This window comes from Mustela putorius, unplaced genomic scaffold, assembly GCF_011764305.1.
Source record: "Mustela putorius furo isolate JIRA1106 unplaced genomic scaffold, ASM1176430v1.1 tig00003988_pilon_pilon_pilon, whole genome shotgun sequence".
In the NCBI taxonomy this organism is placed as follows: Eukaryota; Metazoa; Chordata; class Mammalia; order Carnivora; family Mustelidae; genus Mustela; species Mustela putorius.
Genome location: NW_025422127.1, coordinates 2013697 through 2031230, shown reverse-complemented (window position 1 = coordinate 2031230; position 17534 = coordinate 2013697). Strand labels below are relative to the sequence as shown.

General features: G+C 43.9%; 1 protein-coding gene across 14 annotated transcripts in view; it reads right to left on the bottom strand.

Annotated features, from left to right (window-relative positions):
• Positions 1-17534, bottom strand: part of RBMS2 (RNA binding motif single stranded interacting protein 2) — an 80806-nt gene that overhangs the window by 13959 nt on the left and 49313 nt on the right. For 10 of the 14 annotated variants that reach the window (XR_006604294.1, XM_045071854.1, XM_045071853.1 and 7 more), the window contains 4 exons: positions 13674-13840; positions 7995-8053; positions 7035-7126; positions 5506-5663 (listed from right to left, as the gene is read on the bottom strand). The exons of 1 other annotated variant lie outside the window; for it this stretch is intronic. Coding sequence is in view for 12 of the 13 variants with exons in the window: in XM_045071854.1 (XP_044927789.1) it covers positions 5506-5663; positions 7035-7126; positions 7995-8053; positions 13674-13840 (476 nt within the window). In the remaining variant the exon portion in view is untranslated. Of the gene's footprint in view, positions 1-5505; positions 5664-7034; positions 7127-7994; positions 8054-13673; positions 13841-17534 lie in introns of those variants that run through there. 3 more of the 14 variants (XM_045071860.1, XM_045071861.1, XM_045071858.1) reach the window with 3 other exon arrangements.

The following is a 17534-nucleotide window of genomic DNA, read 5'->3' as shown; positions in this document are numbered from 1 at the left end:
GAGGCAATGATGCCTGACTCATTCATTCATTAATTTATTATTTATTTATTTATTTATTATTTTCAGCATAACAGTATTCATTATTTTTGCACCACACCCAATGCTCCATGCAATCTGTGCTCTCTCTAATACCCACCACCTGGTTCCCCCAACCTCCCGCACCCTCACCCCCGCCACTTCAAAGCCCTCAGATTGTTTTTCAGAGTCCATAGTCTCTCATGGTTCACCTCCTCTTCCAATTTCCCCTAACTCCCTTCTCCTCTCTAACTCCCCATGTCCTCCATGCTATTTTAAGTCTTTTTCTAAGTCAGATGTTTCTAATTCTTTCAGCAAGCTGGACAACTCAGCAGGTTGTTAACTGATGCAGAAAAAAAATCAGGTTTGTTTTTTTTTTTAAAGGTTTTGTTTATTTTTTGACAGAAAGAGAGAGATCACAAGTAGGCAGAGAGGCAGGCAGAGATAGAGAGGAAGGGAGGCAGGCTCCCCAGTGAGCAGAGAGCCCGATACGGGGCTTGATCCCAGGACCCTGGGATCATGACCTGAGCTGAAGGCAAAGGCTTTAACCCACTGAGCCACCCAGGCACCCAAAAAAAATCAGTTTTGATGGGTCGACCACCTTGGTTCTTGGCTTATAATTGAGAAAGAATTCAAAGAATTCCTATTTTAACAAAACTCTTCTTAGTCCCATTTACTTATTTATGTGAACAAGGTTTCTCAGCATGAAAACAAACAACAGATACAAAATTGATATTATAGCAATAAACAATAGTCATTGTTGGCTCCACGACCTAATTAGAAAAACCTAAACATAATGAAACTTATCCACGTCATAGGAGTAAGCTTCTCCAAGTAAATTTACTTGATGTGTAGTGTCTCACAACTGCAGCAAAAAGGTCTTATTTATTGTATATACATATTTTTTTAAAGATTTTATTTATTTATTTGACAGACAGAGATCACAAGCAGATAGAGAGGCAGGCAGAGAGAGAAAGAGGAGGAAGCAGGCTCCCCGCTGAGCAGAGAGCCCAATGTGGGACTCGATCCCAGGACCCTGAGATCATGACCTGAGCCGAAGGCAGAGGCTTAACCCTCTGAGCCAGGCAGGCACCCTGTATATACATATTTTTGATGCGGAAAAGTATGACAGGATGATCCACAAAAGACTTACAACTATAAAAATACTCTATACTAGGGGCGCCTGGATGACTCAGTGGGTTAAAGCCTCTGCCTTCGGCTCAGGTCATGATCTGAGGGTCCTGGGATCAAGCCCCGCATTGGGCTCTCTGCTCAGCAGGCAGCCTGCTTCCTCTTCTCTCTCTGCCTGCCTCTCTGCCTACTTGTGATCTCTGTCAAATAAATAAATAAAATCTTTAAAAAAATAAACACCTCTATACTAGAATGCAATTCTGTAAGGAAATGGAATGAAAGTTCAAGATCAAGAACAAACAAGGAACACTATAATAAAAATGACATGAATTATGACTATTATAGAAGAAATGCCCCAAGTATTTTTGTTTTAAAGTAGGCTCCACCCTGAGCCTGCGGCCCTATACAGGGCTTGAACTCACAACCCTGAGATCAAGAGTCAGAGGCTTACACTCCTGAGCCACTGGGATGCCCTGCCCTAAGTATTTTTATTTTTATTTATTTATTTGTCAGAAAGAGAGAGAGCACAAGCAGGGGTAGTGGCAGGCAGAGGGAGAAGCAGGCTCCCCGCTGAGCAAGGAGGTACATGTGGGACTTGATCCCAGGCAGATGCTTAACTGACTGGTCCCTTAACAGTCCCTGGCCCCAAGTTTGGTTTGTTTGTTTTCTTTTTTATTTGACAGAGATACAGTGAGAGAGGGAACACAAGCAGGTGGAGAGTCAGAGGGAGAAGCAGGCCCCCTGCTGAGCAGCCCCCACCCCCGCCAAGCAGGCAGCCCAATGCGGGACTGGATCCCAAGACCCCCGTATCAAGACATGCGCCAAGGCAGCCCCATAAGGACTGAGCCACCCAGGCGCCCCAGCCCTAAGTTGTTTTTTTTTTTTTTTTTAAGATTTTATTTATTTATTTGACAGAGATCACAAGCAGGCAGAGAGGCAGACAGAGAGAGAGGGGGAAGCAGGCTCCCCGCCAAGCACAGGGCCAGATACGGGGCTCAATCCCAGGACCCTGGGATCTTGACCTGAGCTGAAGGCAGAGGCTTTAACCTACCGTGTCATCCAGGCGCCCCCGGCCCTAAGTATTTTTAAATGGATGATTTTGTGAATCAAATTGCTATGACACTTAGATCCATTTGGATGCATTTACAAATGACATGACAGTTTTATTTAAAATGTCAATATTTGTAATTTGCTGGAAATTAGACTTCACAAGATCTAACCGTATGAAGAAAATGTGTAGACTGTAGCATAGGCACATGCAAGAGATTTCGCAGGTTTTCAAGTCTTCGAAGCCAGTTTCCAACCTGGGCTCTGATGTACCCCATGCCACTGTGGTGAGCTCACAGAGACACATGCAGGGGATTTTTTTTTTTTTTTAAACTTTCTAAGGAAAATATAGCAACATCTATTAGATACTGTGTGGAGTACCAATTCTAAACAGGTCACCATTTCAACACTGGATCACCCTACGATCCTTTTAATAACGTTCTTTTTGCAAAGCTGGTTTTTCCATGGTTGCTACGACAAACGCAAATACTGTAGGAAAATCTATGTGTGATAGGAAATGAGAGTGTAAGTGTCCAATCTGATTCCAAGGTTCAAGAAGTTGTGCAGTGTTCAATAGGTAGACATCCCATTAGTAAATACTAGCATGTTTAAGAATGGAATAAAAAATCTTTTTCTTTTTTTAAGATTTTATTCATTTATTTACTTAGAGCACGAGTGAGCAAGCAAGTGAGGGAGCGGGGGTCGGGGGGAGGCAGGAGCAGAGGGAGAAGCACAAGCAGACTCCATGATGAATGCAAAGCCTGACACAGGGCTTGATCTCATGACCCTAAGATCATGACCTACACCGAAAACAAGAGTTGGATGCTTAACCAACTGAGCCACCCTGGCGCCCCTCACCTTTTTTTTTTTTTTAAATATTTATTTATTTGACAGAGAAAGAGATCACAAGCAGGCAGAGAGGCAGGCAGAGAGAGAGAGAAGGAAGCAGGCTCCCAGCTGAGCAGAGAGCCCGATGCGGGGCTCGATTCCAGGACCCTGGGATCATGACCTGAGCCAAAGGCAGCGGCTTAACCTACTGAGCCACCGAGGCGCCCCTTTTTTTATTTTTATTTTTTAAGTAAACTCTACTCCCAGTGGGACTCAAACTCATGACTCCAGGATCAAGAGTCATACGCTCCACCAAATGAGCCAGCCAAATGACCCTTAAGTATTTCTTTCGGTTTAGAGCAAAAAAAAAAAAAAAATGCTGACACAACTTAAGGTGCCATGAACTGAAAAGGATTGAGAACCTCTGCTTTAAGAGAGTGTCGGAGCCAAACACAGTGATCCGAAGGGTCGCCTGAACCCCAATGTTTATGTAGCAGCAATGACCACAATACCTAAAATGTGGAAAGAGCCCAGATGTCCATTGACAGAAGAATGGATAAAGAAGATGTGGTGTGTATATATATATATATATATATATATATATATATATATATATATACACACACACAATGGAATAATACTCAGCCATCAAAAAAAAGAAATCTTGCCATTTGCAATGATGTGGATGGAACTAGAGGGTATTATGCTAAGCAAAATGAGTCAATCAGATGATTTCACTCACATATGAAATTTAAGAAACAAAATAGGATCATAGGGGAAGGGAGGGAAAAATAAAACAAGATGAAATCAGAGAGGGAGGCAAACCATAAGAGACTCTTAACAATAGGAAACAAACTGAGGGTTGCTGGAGGGGAGGCAGGGGATGGGGTAGCTGGGGCCTGGGCATTAAGAAAGGCACATGATGTAATAAGCACTGCATATTTAATAATTTTTTAAAAAATATTTTATTTATTTGACACAGAGAGAAAGATCACAAGTAGGCAGAGAGAAGGGGGGAAGCAGGCTCCCTGCAGAGCAGAGAGCCCGATACCTAACCCACTGAGCCACCCAGGCACCCAGCACTGGGTATTTACAAGACTGATGAATCACAGAAGTCTATCTCCGGAACTAATAATATACTATATGTTAACTGAATTTCAAAAAAAAAAAAAAGTGTGGGAGCAAAAACAGTTTGATGAGCACTAGCCTAGGAACTTTCTTTTAGTTATACTTGGGATTGCCAGCAGGTGGTGCTCCCCAGACTGAGCTGGCTAGGGAAGAGACCCTCCCCATTCCTTGTTAGCAAGACATGGAGAAACACTCCAGAGTAAAGGAGTGCTCCTGGAACAGACAAGGTATTATAAAACAAAATGCGACCTTCAGATCACATACTCCAATCGTTTTTCAAACTTTCAAGCTTTCAGAAAAAGCAACAGAATCTCCTTTCAAACAAAATCTTAAAATAAAGGCAAAAACATTTCTTCAATGGGCTGGGAGAAGCCAAAGCCTTACAGTGACAGGTAAGCTCTGAACTCCAGGGCTCTAGGGAACACCTGAGGAAAACCACTCATCTCTGTCATTCTCCACTTCACAGAGTAAACCAAGGCTTAGGAAAGTCTGATATCACAGGGGCAGTTAGTGGCAGGGTTAGTTCCAGAATCTAAGTGTCAAAAGAACTGAAAAGGAAGACCAAATCTCCTACTTCATCCCACTGATCTTGAAGCCAGAGGATTAGGGGCTGTTCTACTACGCACTGCTAGGGGACCCTGGGCAAATCTCTTCACAGTGAAGACTCTGGTTACATAAAAGGATACAAAATTAGTTTATTCTGCTTGGGTTTGGATCAAAGGAACAAATGCTAGAGTTGCAAGAAATGGTAGGGAAAGGATAAAGAACCGAGGGCAAATGGGTCTTTAAGTATTGTGACCTATAGTTTATTTTTTTTTAATTTTTATTTGTTTAAAGATTTTACTTATTTGACAGACAGAAATCACGAGTGGGGGGGGGGAGGCTTCCTGCTGAGCAGAGAACCTGATGCATTGAGGAGCTCCAGGACCTTGAGATCATGACCTGAGCCGAAGGCAGAGGCTTTAACCCACTGAGCCACACAGGTGCCCCTACTGTTTATTTTTTTAAAAGATTTTATTTATTTATTTGACAGAGAGAGAAAGTGAGAGGGGTAATACTTGCAGGGGGAGCAAGAGAGGGAAAGGGAGAAGCAGGCGGAACATCGAGGAGCCCAATGCAGGGCTCAATCTGAGGACCCTGGGATTACCACCTGAGCTGAAGGCAGAAGTGTAATGATTTAGCCACCCAGGTGCCCCATGACCTACAGTTTAAATGTACTTCTGATTCACTGTCAAGTACTTTAGTTTGGCCCCTTGAGGGAGGGGGCACAGATTTTTTTGGTGACCTTCTAAAGGACTTTTTTTTTTAGGGACATTCTTCATTAACCTCATCCTTTCCCATTCTGGCGTCCCTCACCTTGCAAAGCCAACCCCTCTGCTGGTCCCACTGGTATCTCGGAGGATTCGAGTGGAGATAACCTGGCCAAAGGGCTTCAGCATCCCCTCCAGTTCTTGCTCATCCATTGAGAGTGGAAGGTTTGATATGTATAAATTTGTAGGGTCTTGCTCCTGTTGCTGTGGGAAAAAAGTGAGAAAATGAAGCTCACATTTCTTATCCCTCCCCCACCCTTGGCAGCCCTCATTTCAGAAAAGACATGGTAGGAAGCGGCCCACATAAACAAAAGGAATATTAACTATTTATAACACCTAGTCCCACTACCATGGACTCTATGTTGAGTCCAGGCGAAAAAGAAAAAGAGAAAAAAAAAAAAGCAGACTTAGTATCTCTAGTGCTTTACAAGCCCGCTGATGAAGTTCTGGCTGTCTCTTTAAGAACCAGGCAGACCAGCGCTCCTCCCTCGCCGCCAACAGCCTATTCCAGGACTTCGCCGCTCCCCTGCCGGACTGTTTTAAGTAATCCCCCTCCCTCTTCTTCCGGCCGCAGCAGAATCCTCTGGGTAGGAATGCCTGTTCGTTCCCCAGAGGAGAGAGAGCAGGAAGAGGGAGAAGGGGAAAGGGAAGGCAATGTGCTGGGGGTGCGCCCAGGGCCAGATGTAGAGTCACTGGGTGGCCCTGCAGGCCAGAGAGCTCTAGTCTCATAGGAACCCTGAAAGCTCCTGAATTCCACTGTCAGAGGGCTCTTCTCCAGAAAGAAAAGCCCCTCTAGGGGGCAGAATGTGCAAAATGGCAGTAACTTCCCAGAGCTGTATTTTTAAAAACTGAAGCAGTCCCTGCCCCAGACAGTGGGTCACCGGCAACTTCACCCCTCAGGGCTTGGTGTCTCTTCCACCAGACAGCGAAGGGGAGTGGGCAGGCCTGCCTCATCAGCTCTACAGAGTAATCACACTGATTTCCAGAAGGTGATGGGGGCAATCCCACCTCCAAAGAGGGACAGAAAAGCCTCGAGTTTTCTAGTAGTTTGGATTAAAAGAAAAGCTCCAAGGAGATGTGACAAGGAGGGACAGTTTCCTTCCTTGCTGTGGCTTCCCTCTCCCCCACCCCTAACAACTCTCCTACCCTACCTCCCTCCACCCCCAAAGAGGCAGCCAGAGGCTCTGAACTTCTGAGTTGCACAACTGGCTTCTTCAGAGAATGTTGCAAAACTACCACAAGCTGCCTGGTAGGGAAGTGGGCCAGGGTGGAAATGGGGAAACAGCAAGAGAAAGGGAAGCCTTTTGACCCTCTCACCTGCTTATGTTATACTATCTGATGAGAGGAACAGAGTCTCCAGAGCTACCGCCACAGAGTTTGAAGAACTTCCTCTGGCAGCCAAGGGGTGCTCAGTGGGACCCTGGCCCAGCCTGTCTTTGGCCAGATAGAGTCAAAAAGTACAACAGATAGCCTGTGCCCATCAAATTCATGGCCTTGTGCCCTATGGAAGCCCTAGAACTTGACCTCTGCTAACCAACACCCCTCTGAGGAACAGACGTGGGGCAGAAGGCTCACCTTCGCCATCTGTGCCTGTACACCACTGGCTTTCAGCGCCGCAACAGCTTTCTGCGCTGCTGAAGGACTGTCGAAGTCCACAAAGCCATAGCCTGGAACAGGGAAACAGCATCACTGGGGGGGGGGTGTGAGGGAGGTGGGAGGCCCAGGCTTTTCAGGAGACAGAGGAAGAGTCAGGATCCACGGAACAGAAGTGGTAGGGAGAGAGAGAAATTAAGAGGTTTCAGGTGGTTATCCGTGTGCTCTTCAAACCCTGGGATATTTGGTCTGTTTTACGGCTAAGAATGCCAAGGGCAACAAAGTCCTTGTGAAATTCCTGCCTTTGCCCTCCCCACTAAGAAATGAGAGGTTTCAGAAAAGAGGCTCTTTTAACAGTCCGCAGCCCCCACTCCTAACAGAACGCTTCCCTGCTTTCTAGCCACTTCCCAGGAATGCTAGGCGTGTTGGGAATAGGGCCTCTCTGCTGCAGACCAGACAGCCAGCCGCCTGACAGAAGCCCCACCCCGCCCCAAAGATCTCCTTTCCATCCTTCCTCTCTTCATCCCCTCCCAGAGCTGCTCAAAACCTCGAAAAGCTATTCATCCTTACAAAGTAAGACCCACCAGAACACCCCACCACTGTCACCACCACAAGGCATTTACAAGGGTTTACTAAGTAGAAATATCTTACCTACCCACACCCACCCTCCAGTCTGGGGAAGCTTCTTGGAAACATGAAGTCCAAAATAAGCCCAAGGAACTCACTCTGTGCAGGCTTCTAGCACTGGGTCCCCAGAAGAGCGTTTTCAGCTCCAGCTGCCTGGTCTCCGAACAACCTAAATATCTACTAGTCTTTAAAGCCTTAAAACCTCAGAGACTCCTCCCTGGCACTGGGTCCTAGGAGCACAGAGCAGTAGAGCAGAGGCAAGGCGCAGCCTCCCTCGAAGTCACTCTCCATCACCCAAGACAACTGTTCCCTCACCTTTGCATTTGTTCGTGCTCTTGTCCAGGATGGCCTTAGTGGAGACAATCTTGCCATATCTGAGGGAAAAGAAAAGGCTAAGTGATAATGTAGGGGCAAGGATTTGGAACAGGACAGACACTGAGATATCTGGACGAGTCCATGCCCTTTCTTCACAACTGTTCCCACTTAAACCTTAACAAAAACAAGAAGAAATGAATTTAAAATGTCATACTTATCATACAAAATCTAGTCTCCAAAGGTGCCTACAAGAAATAAGGTAACTATAATTCTTTACGATAACAACACATTTCTCTCTTCTTCCCCAACTAAGACTCAGGTGTGAGTTGGAAAGAGACTAATATCTTCTGGAACGAAGTTTGGTGGTGTCCACATAGAGTGCGTACGGGCAGAGCTCTGGCCCTGGAGTTCCTTGCAGACTAACTATAATCCTTGATAATTATTTTCTTTTGGAGAAACACCATTCCTCCTAGGAAAACCTGTAGACATTTCTCTTCTCTGACATCCTGTTCCCCACCCCTGGGCAAAGGTTAACCTGTGTCAAACTGTTCAAACCCTGGTTCTGCTACTTTGTAGCTATCCACCATCGTGGACAAGTCATTTCACTTTCCGGGGCCTCAGTCTTGTCATCTGTAGAGACCGGATCATTGGGAATATGAAAAGAATTCATGAATATAAGGCACTAATGTCCACCACTTGGTAAACACTTAGAAGTTCTTAATGCTCTTAATGTCATTATTATTGTTATTGTTTTTGTTATTATACATATATAATATATATACATATATATAAATTATTATATTCAAGGAACCTCAACCTTAATGCAAGCAGTTCTCTCTCCTGCTTTGCTTTAGTCTAAGACTTCTATTTCTCACTGTCAAGACCTAAGCATGTTAGGGAGATGAATGGGTATAAGACTAGGTACAACAACAGTGTAAGGTAAATTGCCCAAAACGTAACAATAAGACAAAATGAAGATTGCGCATTCTTTCAATGTCATTCTGGAATACTATCTCAAAGGCCTATTTGAAATATATTTCTTTTTTTTTAAAGATTTTATTTATTTGACAGAGAGCTCACAAGTAGGCAGACAGGCAGGAAGAGAGAAAGGAGGAAGAAGCAAGCTCCCTTCTGAGCAGAGAGCTGGACATGGGACTCGATCCCAGGACCCTAAGATCTTGACCCGAACTGAAGGCAGAGGCCTAACCCACTGAGCCACCCAGGTGCCCCATGAAATATATTTCATTATCTAGGGGGAATGCTTCTGTATTTACTACCAATAGAATCCAGACCTTGCGAAGATACACATTAACTTGTAGATTTTGTCCAGGAGAAATGCAAGTTTTTTTGTTTTTTTTTTAATTCTTAAAGAAGGTTTTATTTATTTGGGGGAGGGGAGCAAAGGGAGAGGGACGGGCAGATTCCGTGGTGAGCAAAGAGCCCATTGTGGGCTTGATCCCATGACCCTGAGACCATGACCTGAGCCAAAATCAAGAGTTAGAGAATCGGGGCGCCTGGGTGGCTCAGTGGGTTAAAGCCTCTGCCTTGGGCTCAGGTCGTGATCTCAGGGTCCTGGGATCTAGCCCTACATCGGACTCTTTCTGCTCCACAGGGAGCCTGCTTCCTCCTCTCTCTCTGCCTGTCTCTCTACCTACTTGTGATCTCTGTCTGTCAAATAAATAAATAAAATCTTTAAAAAAAAAGAGTTGGAGGATCAACCAACTGAGCCACCCAGTGCTCTGATGCCAATAATTTCCGTCCAGTAGAAAAGAAAATCCCAAAGATTACTGTTTTATAATGTCCTGTAGGAGATGAACCAGTTTTGTATATAACCTAGCAATCCTATTCTAACATTCTTTCTTCAGTACCTACACTCAATCCTTCAAGTGCTCTTTGAACCCATTTTACCATCCTATTGGTTCCCTTATTAAAGAATGAAATAAATCTTGAGCATGTGTTTACCTATATTTGTAGGAATCATGTTTGTCAACTTTCTGAAATGTATACTTTGGCAGCAGAGTCATGTGGATTTCCCCGAACTTGAGCAGGGCAGTACCACAGGTCAAGACTATACTAGAGGCGTTCCACTAGAAAGAAGTCTCTACATTCTTCTCTAGGAAGGTGAAAATATTAAAGATTCAGGACAGAAATCACTAATAGAATCAGAAGTACAGGATTTAAGTGAAAACAGCTGGCAGGGACTGAATACGAGACCAATACCCCAAACAAGTGTTGTGGGTTTTTTTCCCCCTTTTACCCTTAAAGAACATATGATGATTGATATATTTGTTTTGCTCCTTGGCAGCCTCTCATGGACTTTTTTGGTGGGGTTTCTGTCACCCAACAGATTAGACAGGCTAAGTAAGCCAAGCAGTGGTCTGGAGGTTGGGGAAAAAACACATTACAAGAGGGGCACCTGGGTGGCTCAGTGGGTTAGGCCTCCACCTTTGGCTCAGGTCATGATCTCAGGGTCCTACGATGGAACCCCGAATCGAGCCCTGCATCGAGCCCTGCATAGAGCGCTGCACTGGGCTCTCTGCTCAGCAGGGAGCCTGCTTCCTCCTCTCTCTCTGCCTGCCTCACTGCCTGTCAAATGAATATATAAAATCTTAAAAAAAAAAAAAGAAAAAGAAACACATTACAAAGGTGGTGGGGATCAATGTGGTGACTCTAGCCCTCCAGGGTCACCTTTTGGATTCTTCCCCGGATGTAGGCAAGAGAAAGGAGGTATGAGAGCAGCGGGAGAACAGGCATGCTGCTGCCCTTACCGGGGCACCAAGGTGGAGCTTGATGTGGTCTGAGCAGGGTGAGACTTAGAGCCCAGAGTTTCCATGGCAACTGGCAACAGCTGGGTTGCTGCTGCTTCCTCCGCAGAGGAAGGAGCCCCTCCAGAGAATGAGGGGTTCCAGTCCCAGAATCCATGCCTCTCTGGCCTGCCCAGCAGAGTTTAGCATCCAGCAACATTCACTTCCTCTCCAACCTGGAGACACAACTGGGCCCAAACAGGAGGTCCCTCTATGCATGGTAAGAACCTTCTTAGAGAGGTTCCAGTTCCAGGATGCTCAAGAGAAGCCATAAGGGTTCCAGCTTTCTCTCTTCTCAGTCTCCTTTTTTGTCATAGTTCATCTACCACCTAGTCTTTCCCTGCCTCATTTCTACTTCTCTGTAGTCCCCTATCGGGGTACTGGTTTCTAGCCCACATCATGACCTTGACTACTCTTATCTCTTCAGATAGACTCAAAGGTAAGGCAGCTGATGGGAAGAGCAAAATGAAAGTCTAAAAGCATAGTGAAGTAGAAATGAGTTTCTGTCTGTCTCATGGAGTGAGAGAATTTTTGTAGCCCATTATATTTAGTACAAGAAACACAGGGTGAAGAAATCAAGGAACTAGACACATATGAGAGTCTTTTACCTCATCAACCAACATTTCTGCCAATTCCCATTTCTCTAAAAAATTACTAGTCCTAGACTAAGTCCCCTCACTTCCATTGAAATACTTTTCTAGCAAGGTGAGCTGAGGTAAAGAAACCAATTTTACACTAATGCCTAATGTTTAGAGATGGAGTCTGTGCAGCCCAGCACTAGCAAAGTCCATGTGATTTGCATGGACCAAACCTCAGAAGAATAAGGGACTTATAAAATACCTCTGATAACTCCCACAACTACATTTTGGGGGGCAGAATGTTCTGCCTTTCCAGGATTTGGAACAGTTGGAATTTACATATACTGTTGTGGGAGTCTGGATTAGTTTGACCACTTCAGAAAATCATTTAGTAGTATCTACACAAGCTGAACATATGGATATCCTGTGACTCAGCAATCTTATTCCTAAGTATATACCCAACACAAATGTGTACACATCTGTACGAGAAGCCATGTACAAGTTCATGGCAGCATTATTCGTATTGACAATAGTCACAAACTGGAAACAATTAAAATGTCCAGCAACAGAATGGGTAAATAAACTATAGTATATTCCTATTAAGGGAATTTTAAAAAGATTCTATTTATTTATTTGACAGAGAGAGACATATCGAGAGAGGGAACACAAAGTGGGAGAAGCAGGCTTCCTGCTGAGCCAGGAGCCTGATGTGGGGCTCGATCCCAGGATGCCAACACACCTAACGATTGAGCCGCTTAGGTGACCTGACCGAATTCTAGAAAGCAGTAAGAATAGTCAAAATTTTGTGACGTGCAATGATGTAGAGGAATCTCACAAATAACACTGAGCAAAAAGAAGCCAGACACAGAAGGGCATGTATGCTCTAGCACTGTCTTTCCATGAAGTACAAGCAAACCACACCAACCAATTATTTAGAATCCAAACGGTAGATTGCTTGGGTGTAGGGGGTAGAAACTGAGAGGTGGGCTTCAGAAGAGCTAGTAATGTTCTATTTCTTGATATGGTTACCAGGGACTCTTAGGAGGGTCTGTTCACTTTGAGACATCACTGCTGTATATACATTCATGATTTGTGCACTTTTCTATACGTTTGTTACATATCAATAAAAAGTTTTAAAAGATGGTAATTACACAGTCTAAGGTTTCTATTTCTTTCCACCATTCATTTTCCCAAACTCAATTTTCTCCCTCCCCACTCCCAGACTTCTTCCTCTAAGCATCCCCCCAAATGTATCATTCGAAACACGTATTTTTCTGGGGCACCTGGGAGGCTCAGTCATTAGGCAGCTGCCTTCAGTTCAGGTCATGATCCCAGAGTTCTGGGATTGAGTCCCGAATCCCGTTCCTGCTCAGTGGGAAGCATGCTTCTCCCTCTGCCCACCCCTGCTTGTGTTCCCTCTCTCATTGTCTCTCTGTCAAATAAATAAAATCTTAAAAAAGAAACACACACACACACACATTTTTCTACCCAGTGGAACTGAGCTGGCATCTTTGGACTCTTGCCATTTTTCCACCATTCCCAACGGGACTAATTCTACAGTAAGTCTCTCTACCTCATGACTCAAATCTACTGTGAAGAACCCCTAGAGGTCTGTAGCGGGGAGATGCTGAGCGACAGCCTCTTTCTCCACCTTCTCCTTTATCCACTAATTCGAGAGCTCCTCCGGGTCACTGGGATTATCTCTATCAGCAGAAACTCTCCTCAATATATAATTCAATTGGCTAGTTCCACTTTCTTCTATCCCTACTGCCTTCTAATCAGTATCTCTAGGGACATTGAGCATTTTTTAAAATATTTTATTTATTTGTTTGTTTATCAGAGAGAGCACAAGTAAGGGAAAGGAGCAGCAGGCAGAGGGGGAAGCAGGCTCTCTGCTGAACTAGGAGCCTGATGTGGGACTTGATCCCAGGACCCTTGGGATCATGACCTAAGCCTAAAGCAGACACTTAAGTGACTGAGCTACCCAGGTGTCCCAGGACATTGAGTATTGCTATTTGAGGCATAAGGACAATACTCTTTCCACAAAGACCATCAATTCTGGGAGCACACTGGAAACAGTCACACTAGGCTCCAAAGGCCAGTCCCATCCTGACTTCCCTCAGAGTAACATATAAAGGTTTTATATATTAGTAGCAGGTAGAATTTCTTTACGAGGGACTGCTAAGAAATCTTGTGACAAATAGGACTGCATTTCAGGACATGAGTATCTGGCAAGAAGCCAGTATCACCAAATCCTTACTAGCCCTCGAAGCCTACCCACATGTTCCCCAACTTACGACTGGCACAATTTGACAAGGTCCTGGTCAGTAGTGCCTGGTTGCAATCCCCGGATATAGAGGTTGGTTTTGCTCAACTGGTCATTTCCATTGCTCCCACTGCTGTTGTTTGGGGTACTGTTGCTGGGACTAGGTGGTGCCATCTGCTGAGACAATGACACATATGGCTGCAGAGAGACAGGAGGAATAGAAGGTCAGAAGATTATACCTATAGATACCAGAAAGTGAGGAAGATCCTGGCTTCTTGGAAAGAATGATTCCAAACTTAACAGCAATGAACTCAATAGAGAGTAAAACCAAAACAAACTAAAGGAATTCCTCTCTGCCATAGAATAAGAACACATGTAACTATCTTACCTCTCTTTCATGAATAAAGAGAGGCCAAAATCCGCTTGTTAAAGATTTTGGAAAAAGGCACTTTGTTATAGTAGAATGCTTTTATCCTACTGATACTGGAGAACACAGTGTATGCCTCTTAAGTAACCTATGTAATGAGACAGGGCTAATAAAATCTAAGTTCTATTTAAAAATGATGATGATGAGGGGCGCCTGGGTGGCTCAGTGGGTTAAAGCCTCTGTCTTCCGCTCAGGTCATGATCCCAGGGTCCTGGGATGGAGCCCGGCATCGCATCGGGCCCTCTGCTCTGCAGGGAGCCTGCTTCCTCCTCTCTCTCTGCCTGCCTCTCTGCCTACTTGTGATCTCTGTCAAATAAATAAATAAAATATTTTTTTAAAAAATGATGATGACAAGGGCACCTGGTGGCTCAGTTGGTTAAGCGACTGCCTTCAGCTCAGGTCATGATCCTGGAGTCCCGGGATCAAGTCCCTCATCAGGCTCCCTGCTCAGTGGGTAGCCTGCTTCTCCCTCTCCTTCCTGCTCCTTTCCTCTTTCACGATCTCCGTCTCTCTCCCTCCAATAAATAAATAATTTAAAAACCTTAAAAGATATAAAAATGATGAAGGCAAAATAATAAAACTTTATCAAATCATGAAAGTATAAATAAGTTTAACATAGATGATTCAAAACACTGTAGAATATGAGAAATGCCAAATCCCTGTAGGAGCTTAAACATTTCTGTAAACTTAGACAAATAAAAGGAAATACTAATGACCATGTAAAAATACTAATTACCGGTAAAAACTAAAATTTGTTACCATACTAATAGGGATTTAGTCCTAAGTTACAAATTTTGAAAAGTTTAACTGAGTGAACAATAGATACATTATGGTCAAGGAAACCCAAGATTTTGGACCAAGCATCCCTTATCTTTCACTACTGATAGCAGGACAGACAACCAGAGTCTGCTACATTTTTAAGGTACTTCCATTAGAGGCAAATACCAAGTTGGCTGGAATATGGATCAATTCCTCATGGATATTTTAAATCCTTATATTCTAATCAGGCTTTTGGTGTTTACATTTATATTGGGTTCATAATACTCTAAATCTGCATAGTTACCTATAATATAATGCATTTTACTATACCACACTCATATTCAAGTTCTCCCTAGGCTCAAAGCATTTATAATATTAATCTATTTGGAATTACTTCCCTCTCAATGCTAGTTTCATCTCCAGGTTTCTCCTCCCTCTCTCTTTGGTGGTGGTGTTGAGGACAAGCAGTACTAACAGAAGAAAAAGAGAAACATGAATATAAAAGAGAGGAAATCTTCCCCCTCAAAAAATCTTAATTAATGTGAATTATGCCTCTTCTATTTTATGCCCCTGACCTTGAGCAAACTTTAAAATCTTTGCTTGGGCTAAAATATGTTGAAGTAGGAATTTTCTTATCACTATACACAATAAAAAATGTGCACCCACTTGCACAAACACACTTTATCTCTTGGCCCTATACTGCAGCAAAGAGTAGAACCAAGACCATATTCTGAGAGGGCTCAAAGACTCCTGATCTACTACGGCTCTCACACACCAGTTCCAGTTCCCATCCCTGTCCCCCTTCTCTTTGCCAGAACTTGTACTAGGATTTCCCATATAGAACAATCCATGTGACGGTGGTGATAATGATCAGCCATGTGATGGTGGTGACAGTCACGTGATACAGTCAATAAGGGCAGGATGGTGCATGGGGCATGTGTGTATTTTTTTTTTTTGTCATGTGTGTATTTTTTTTTTAAGATTTTTTTTTTTAAATTTATTTGTCAGAGAGAGAGCGAGCGAGAGTGAGCACAGGCAGATAGAGTGGAAGGCAGAGTCAGAGGGAGAAGCAGGCTCCCCGCGGAGCAAGGAGCCCAATGCGGGACTCAATCCCAGGACGCTGGGATCATGACCTGAGCCGAAGGCAGCTGCTTAACCAACTGAGCCACCCAGGCGTCCCTGTCATGTGTGTATTTTATTTTTTTAAAGATTTTATTTATTTATTTGACAGAGAGAGATCACAAGTAGGCAGAGAGGCAGGCAGAGAGAGAGAGAGAGAGGAGGAAACAGGCTCCCTGCTGAGCAGAGAGCCCGATGTGGGACTCGATCCCAGGACCCTGAGATCATGACCTGAGCCGAAGGCAGTGGCTTAACCCACTGAGCCACCCAGGCGCCCTCATGTGTGTATTTTTAAGCAACTTTTAGACAAGACAAAAATAGGGCAAATAAACCTACAAGTCATACATTCAGCTCTGGAAATGGCAGTACTCATTTTAAGAATGACACTGAAGGGGCGCCTGGATGGCTCGGTCTGTCAAGCGTCTGTCTTTGGCTCAGGTCATGATCTCAGGCTCCTAGGATCAGGCTCCCCACCTCTGCTCAGAGGGGAGTCTGCTTCTCCCTCAGCCTCTGCTCCTCCCCCCAACTCATGCTCACTCTCTTTCTCTATCTCAGATAAATAAATAAGTAATCTTTTAAAAAATGACATTGAAATCTCCATTGAATTACTAGATCTACAATAACAATCAAATACTGGGACACCTGGGTGGCTCAGATGGCTCAGATCATGATCCCAGGGTCCTGGGATCCAGCCCCATATCATCAGGCTTGCTAGTGAGCCTGCTTCTCCCTCTCCTTCTACTGCTCCCCCTGCTTGTGCTCTCTCGCTCTGCCAAATAATAAATGAAATCTTTAAAAATAATAATGCAAATACTAGAGGGCTCAGGCCCCCTCCATTATCATTACTATCCTAATTGTACCACCTGATTTAAAGTACATTCAAAACTGTGACCTGTATTCTAATCATGATTGTTCCCAAGGTCAGAATAAGAAGATTACTGCTAAAGATCATTCAGTAGTATATGTCTTTTCTTGTCTCCAAGGAATTACTATTATTTACCCTTGGCTGAGAAAGCCAAAATTTTCCTCCTGAATAGGAGATTCTAGGCCTGGGGTGATGATGATGATGACAAATGATCATGATGACATGAACTACAACAGTGGCAGAAAAAGCATCTCCAGTAGCATGAGACCATTTGCCTGAGTTTATCTAGCCCCTTTCCCAGTGTGAGAGAACATCTCTAAGAAAAAGTATCAAAGACGCCAGGACTGTCCAAACAAGAACACAAGCTTTACTGAGGAAAGAGATATACTGAAAAGACATTACTGGTTTGCTACATAGCTATAACCTTGGCTTTAATACTAAGGTCTTAGCTATTAACTTAAAAATTAACTTAGTTGATAATAAACTTATTGCAAGGCCAGAAAAATTCCTAGGAAAAAAGATATGATTCAAAATAACCCCTTCTATCTCTTGATATTCCTATGTAGCTTCTGCAAATGCCACATAGGTTTGGTTCCAAGGAGAAAGAGTATTAATCAATCAATCAATCAATCAAGGAAGCCCCTAAGTAAAGGCTATCTGGCTTCACAAAAGAAAATATTTGGACAGACATAATAACAAATGTAAACTAAAAATCCATGTTT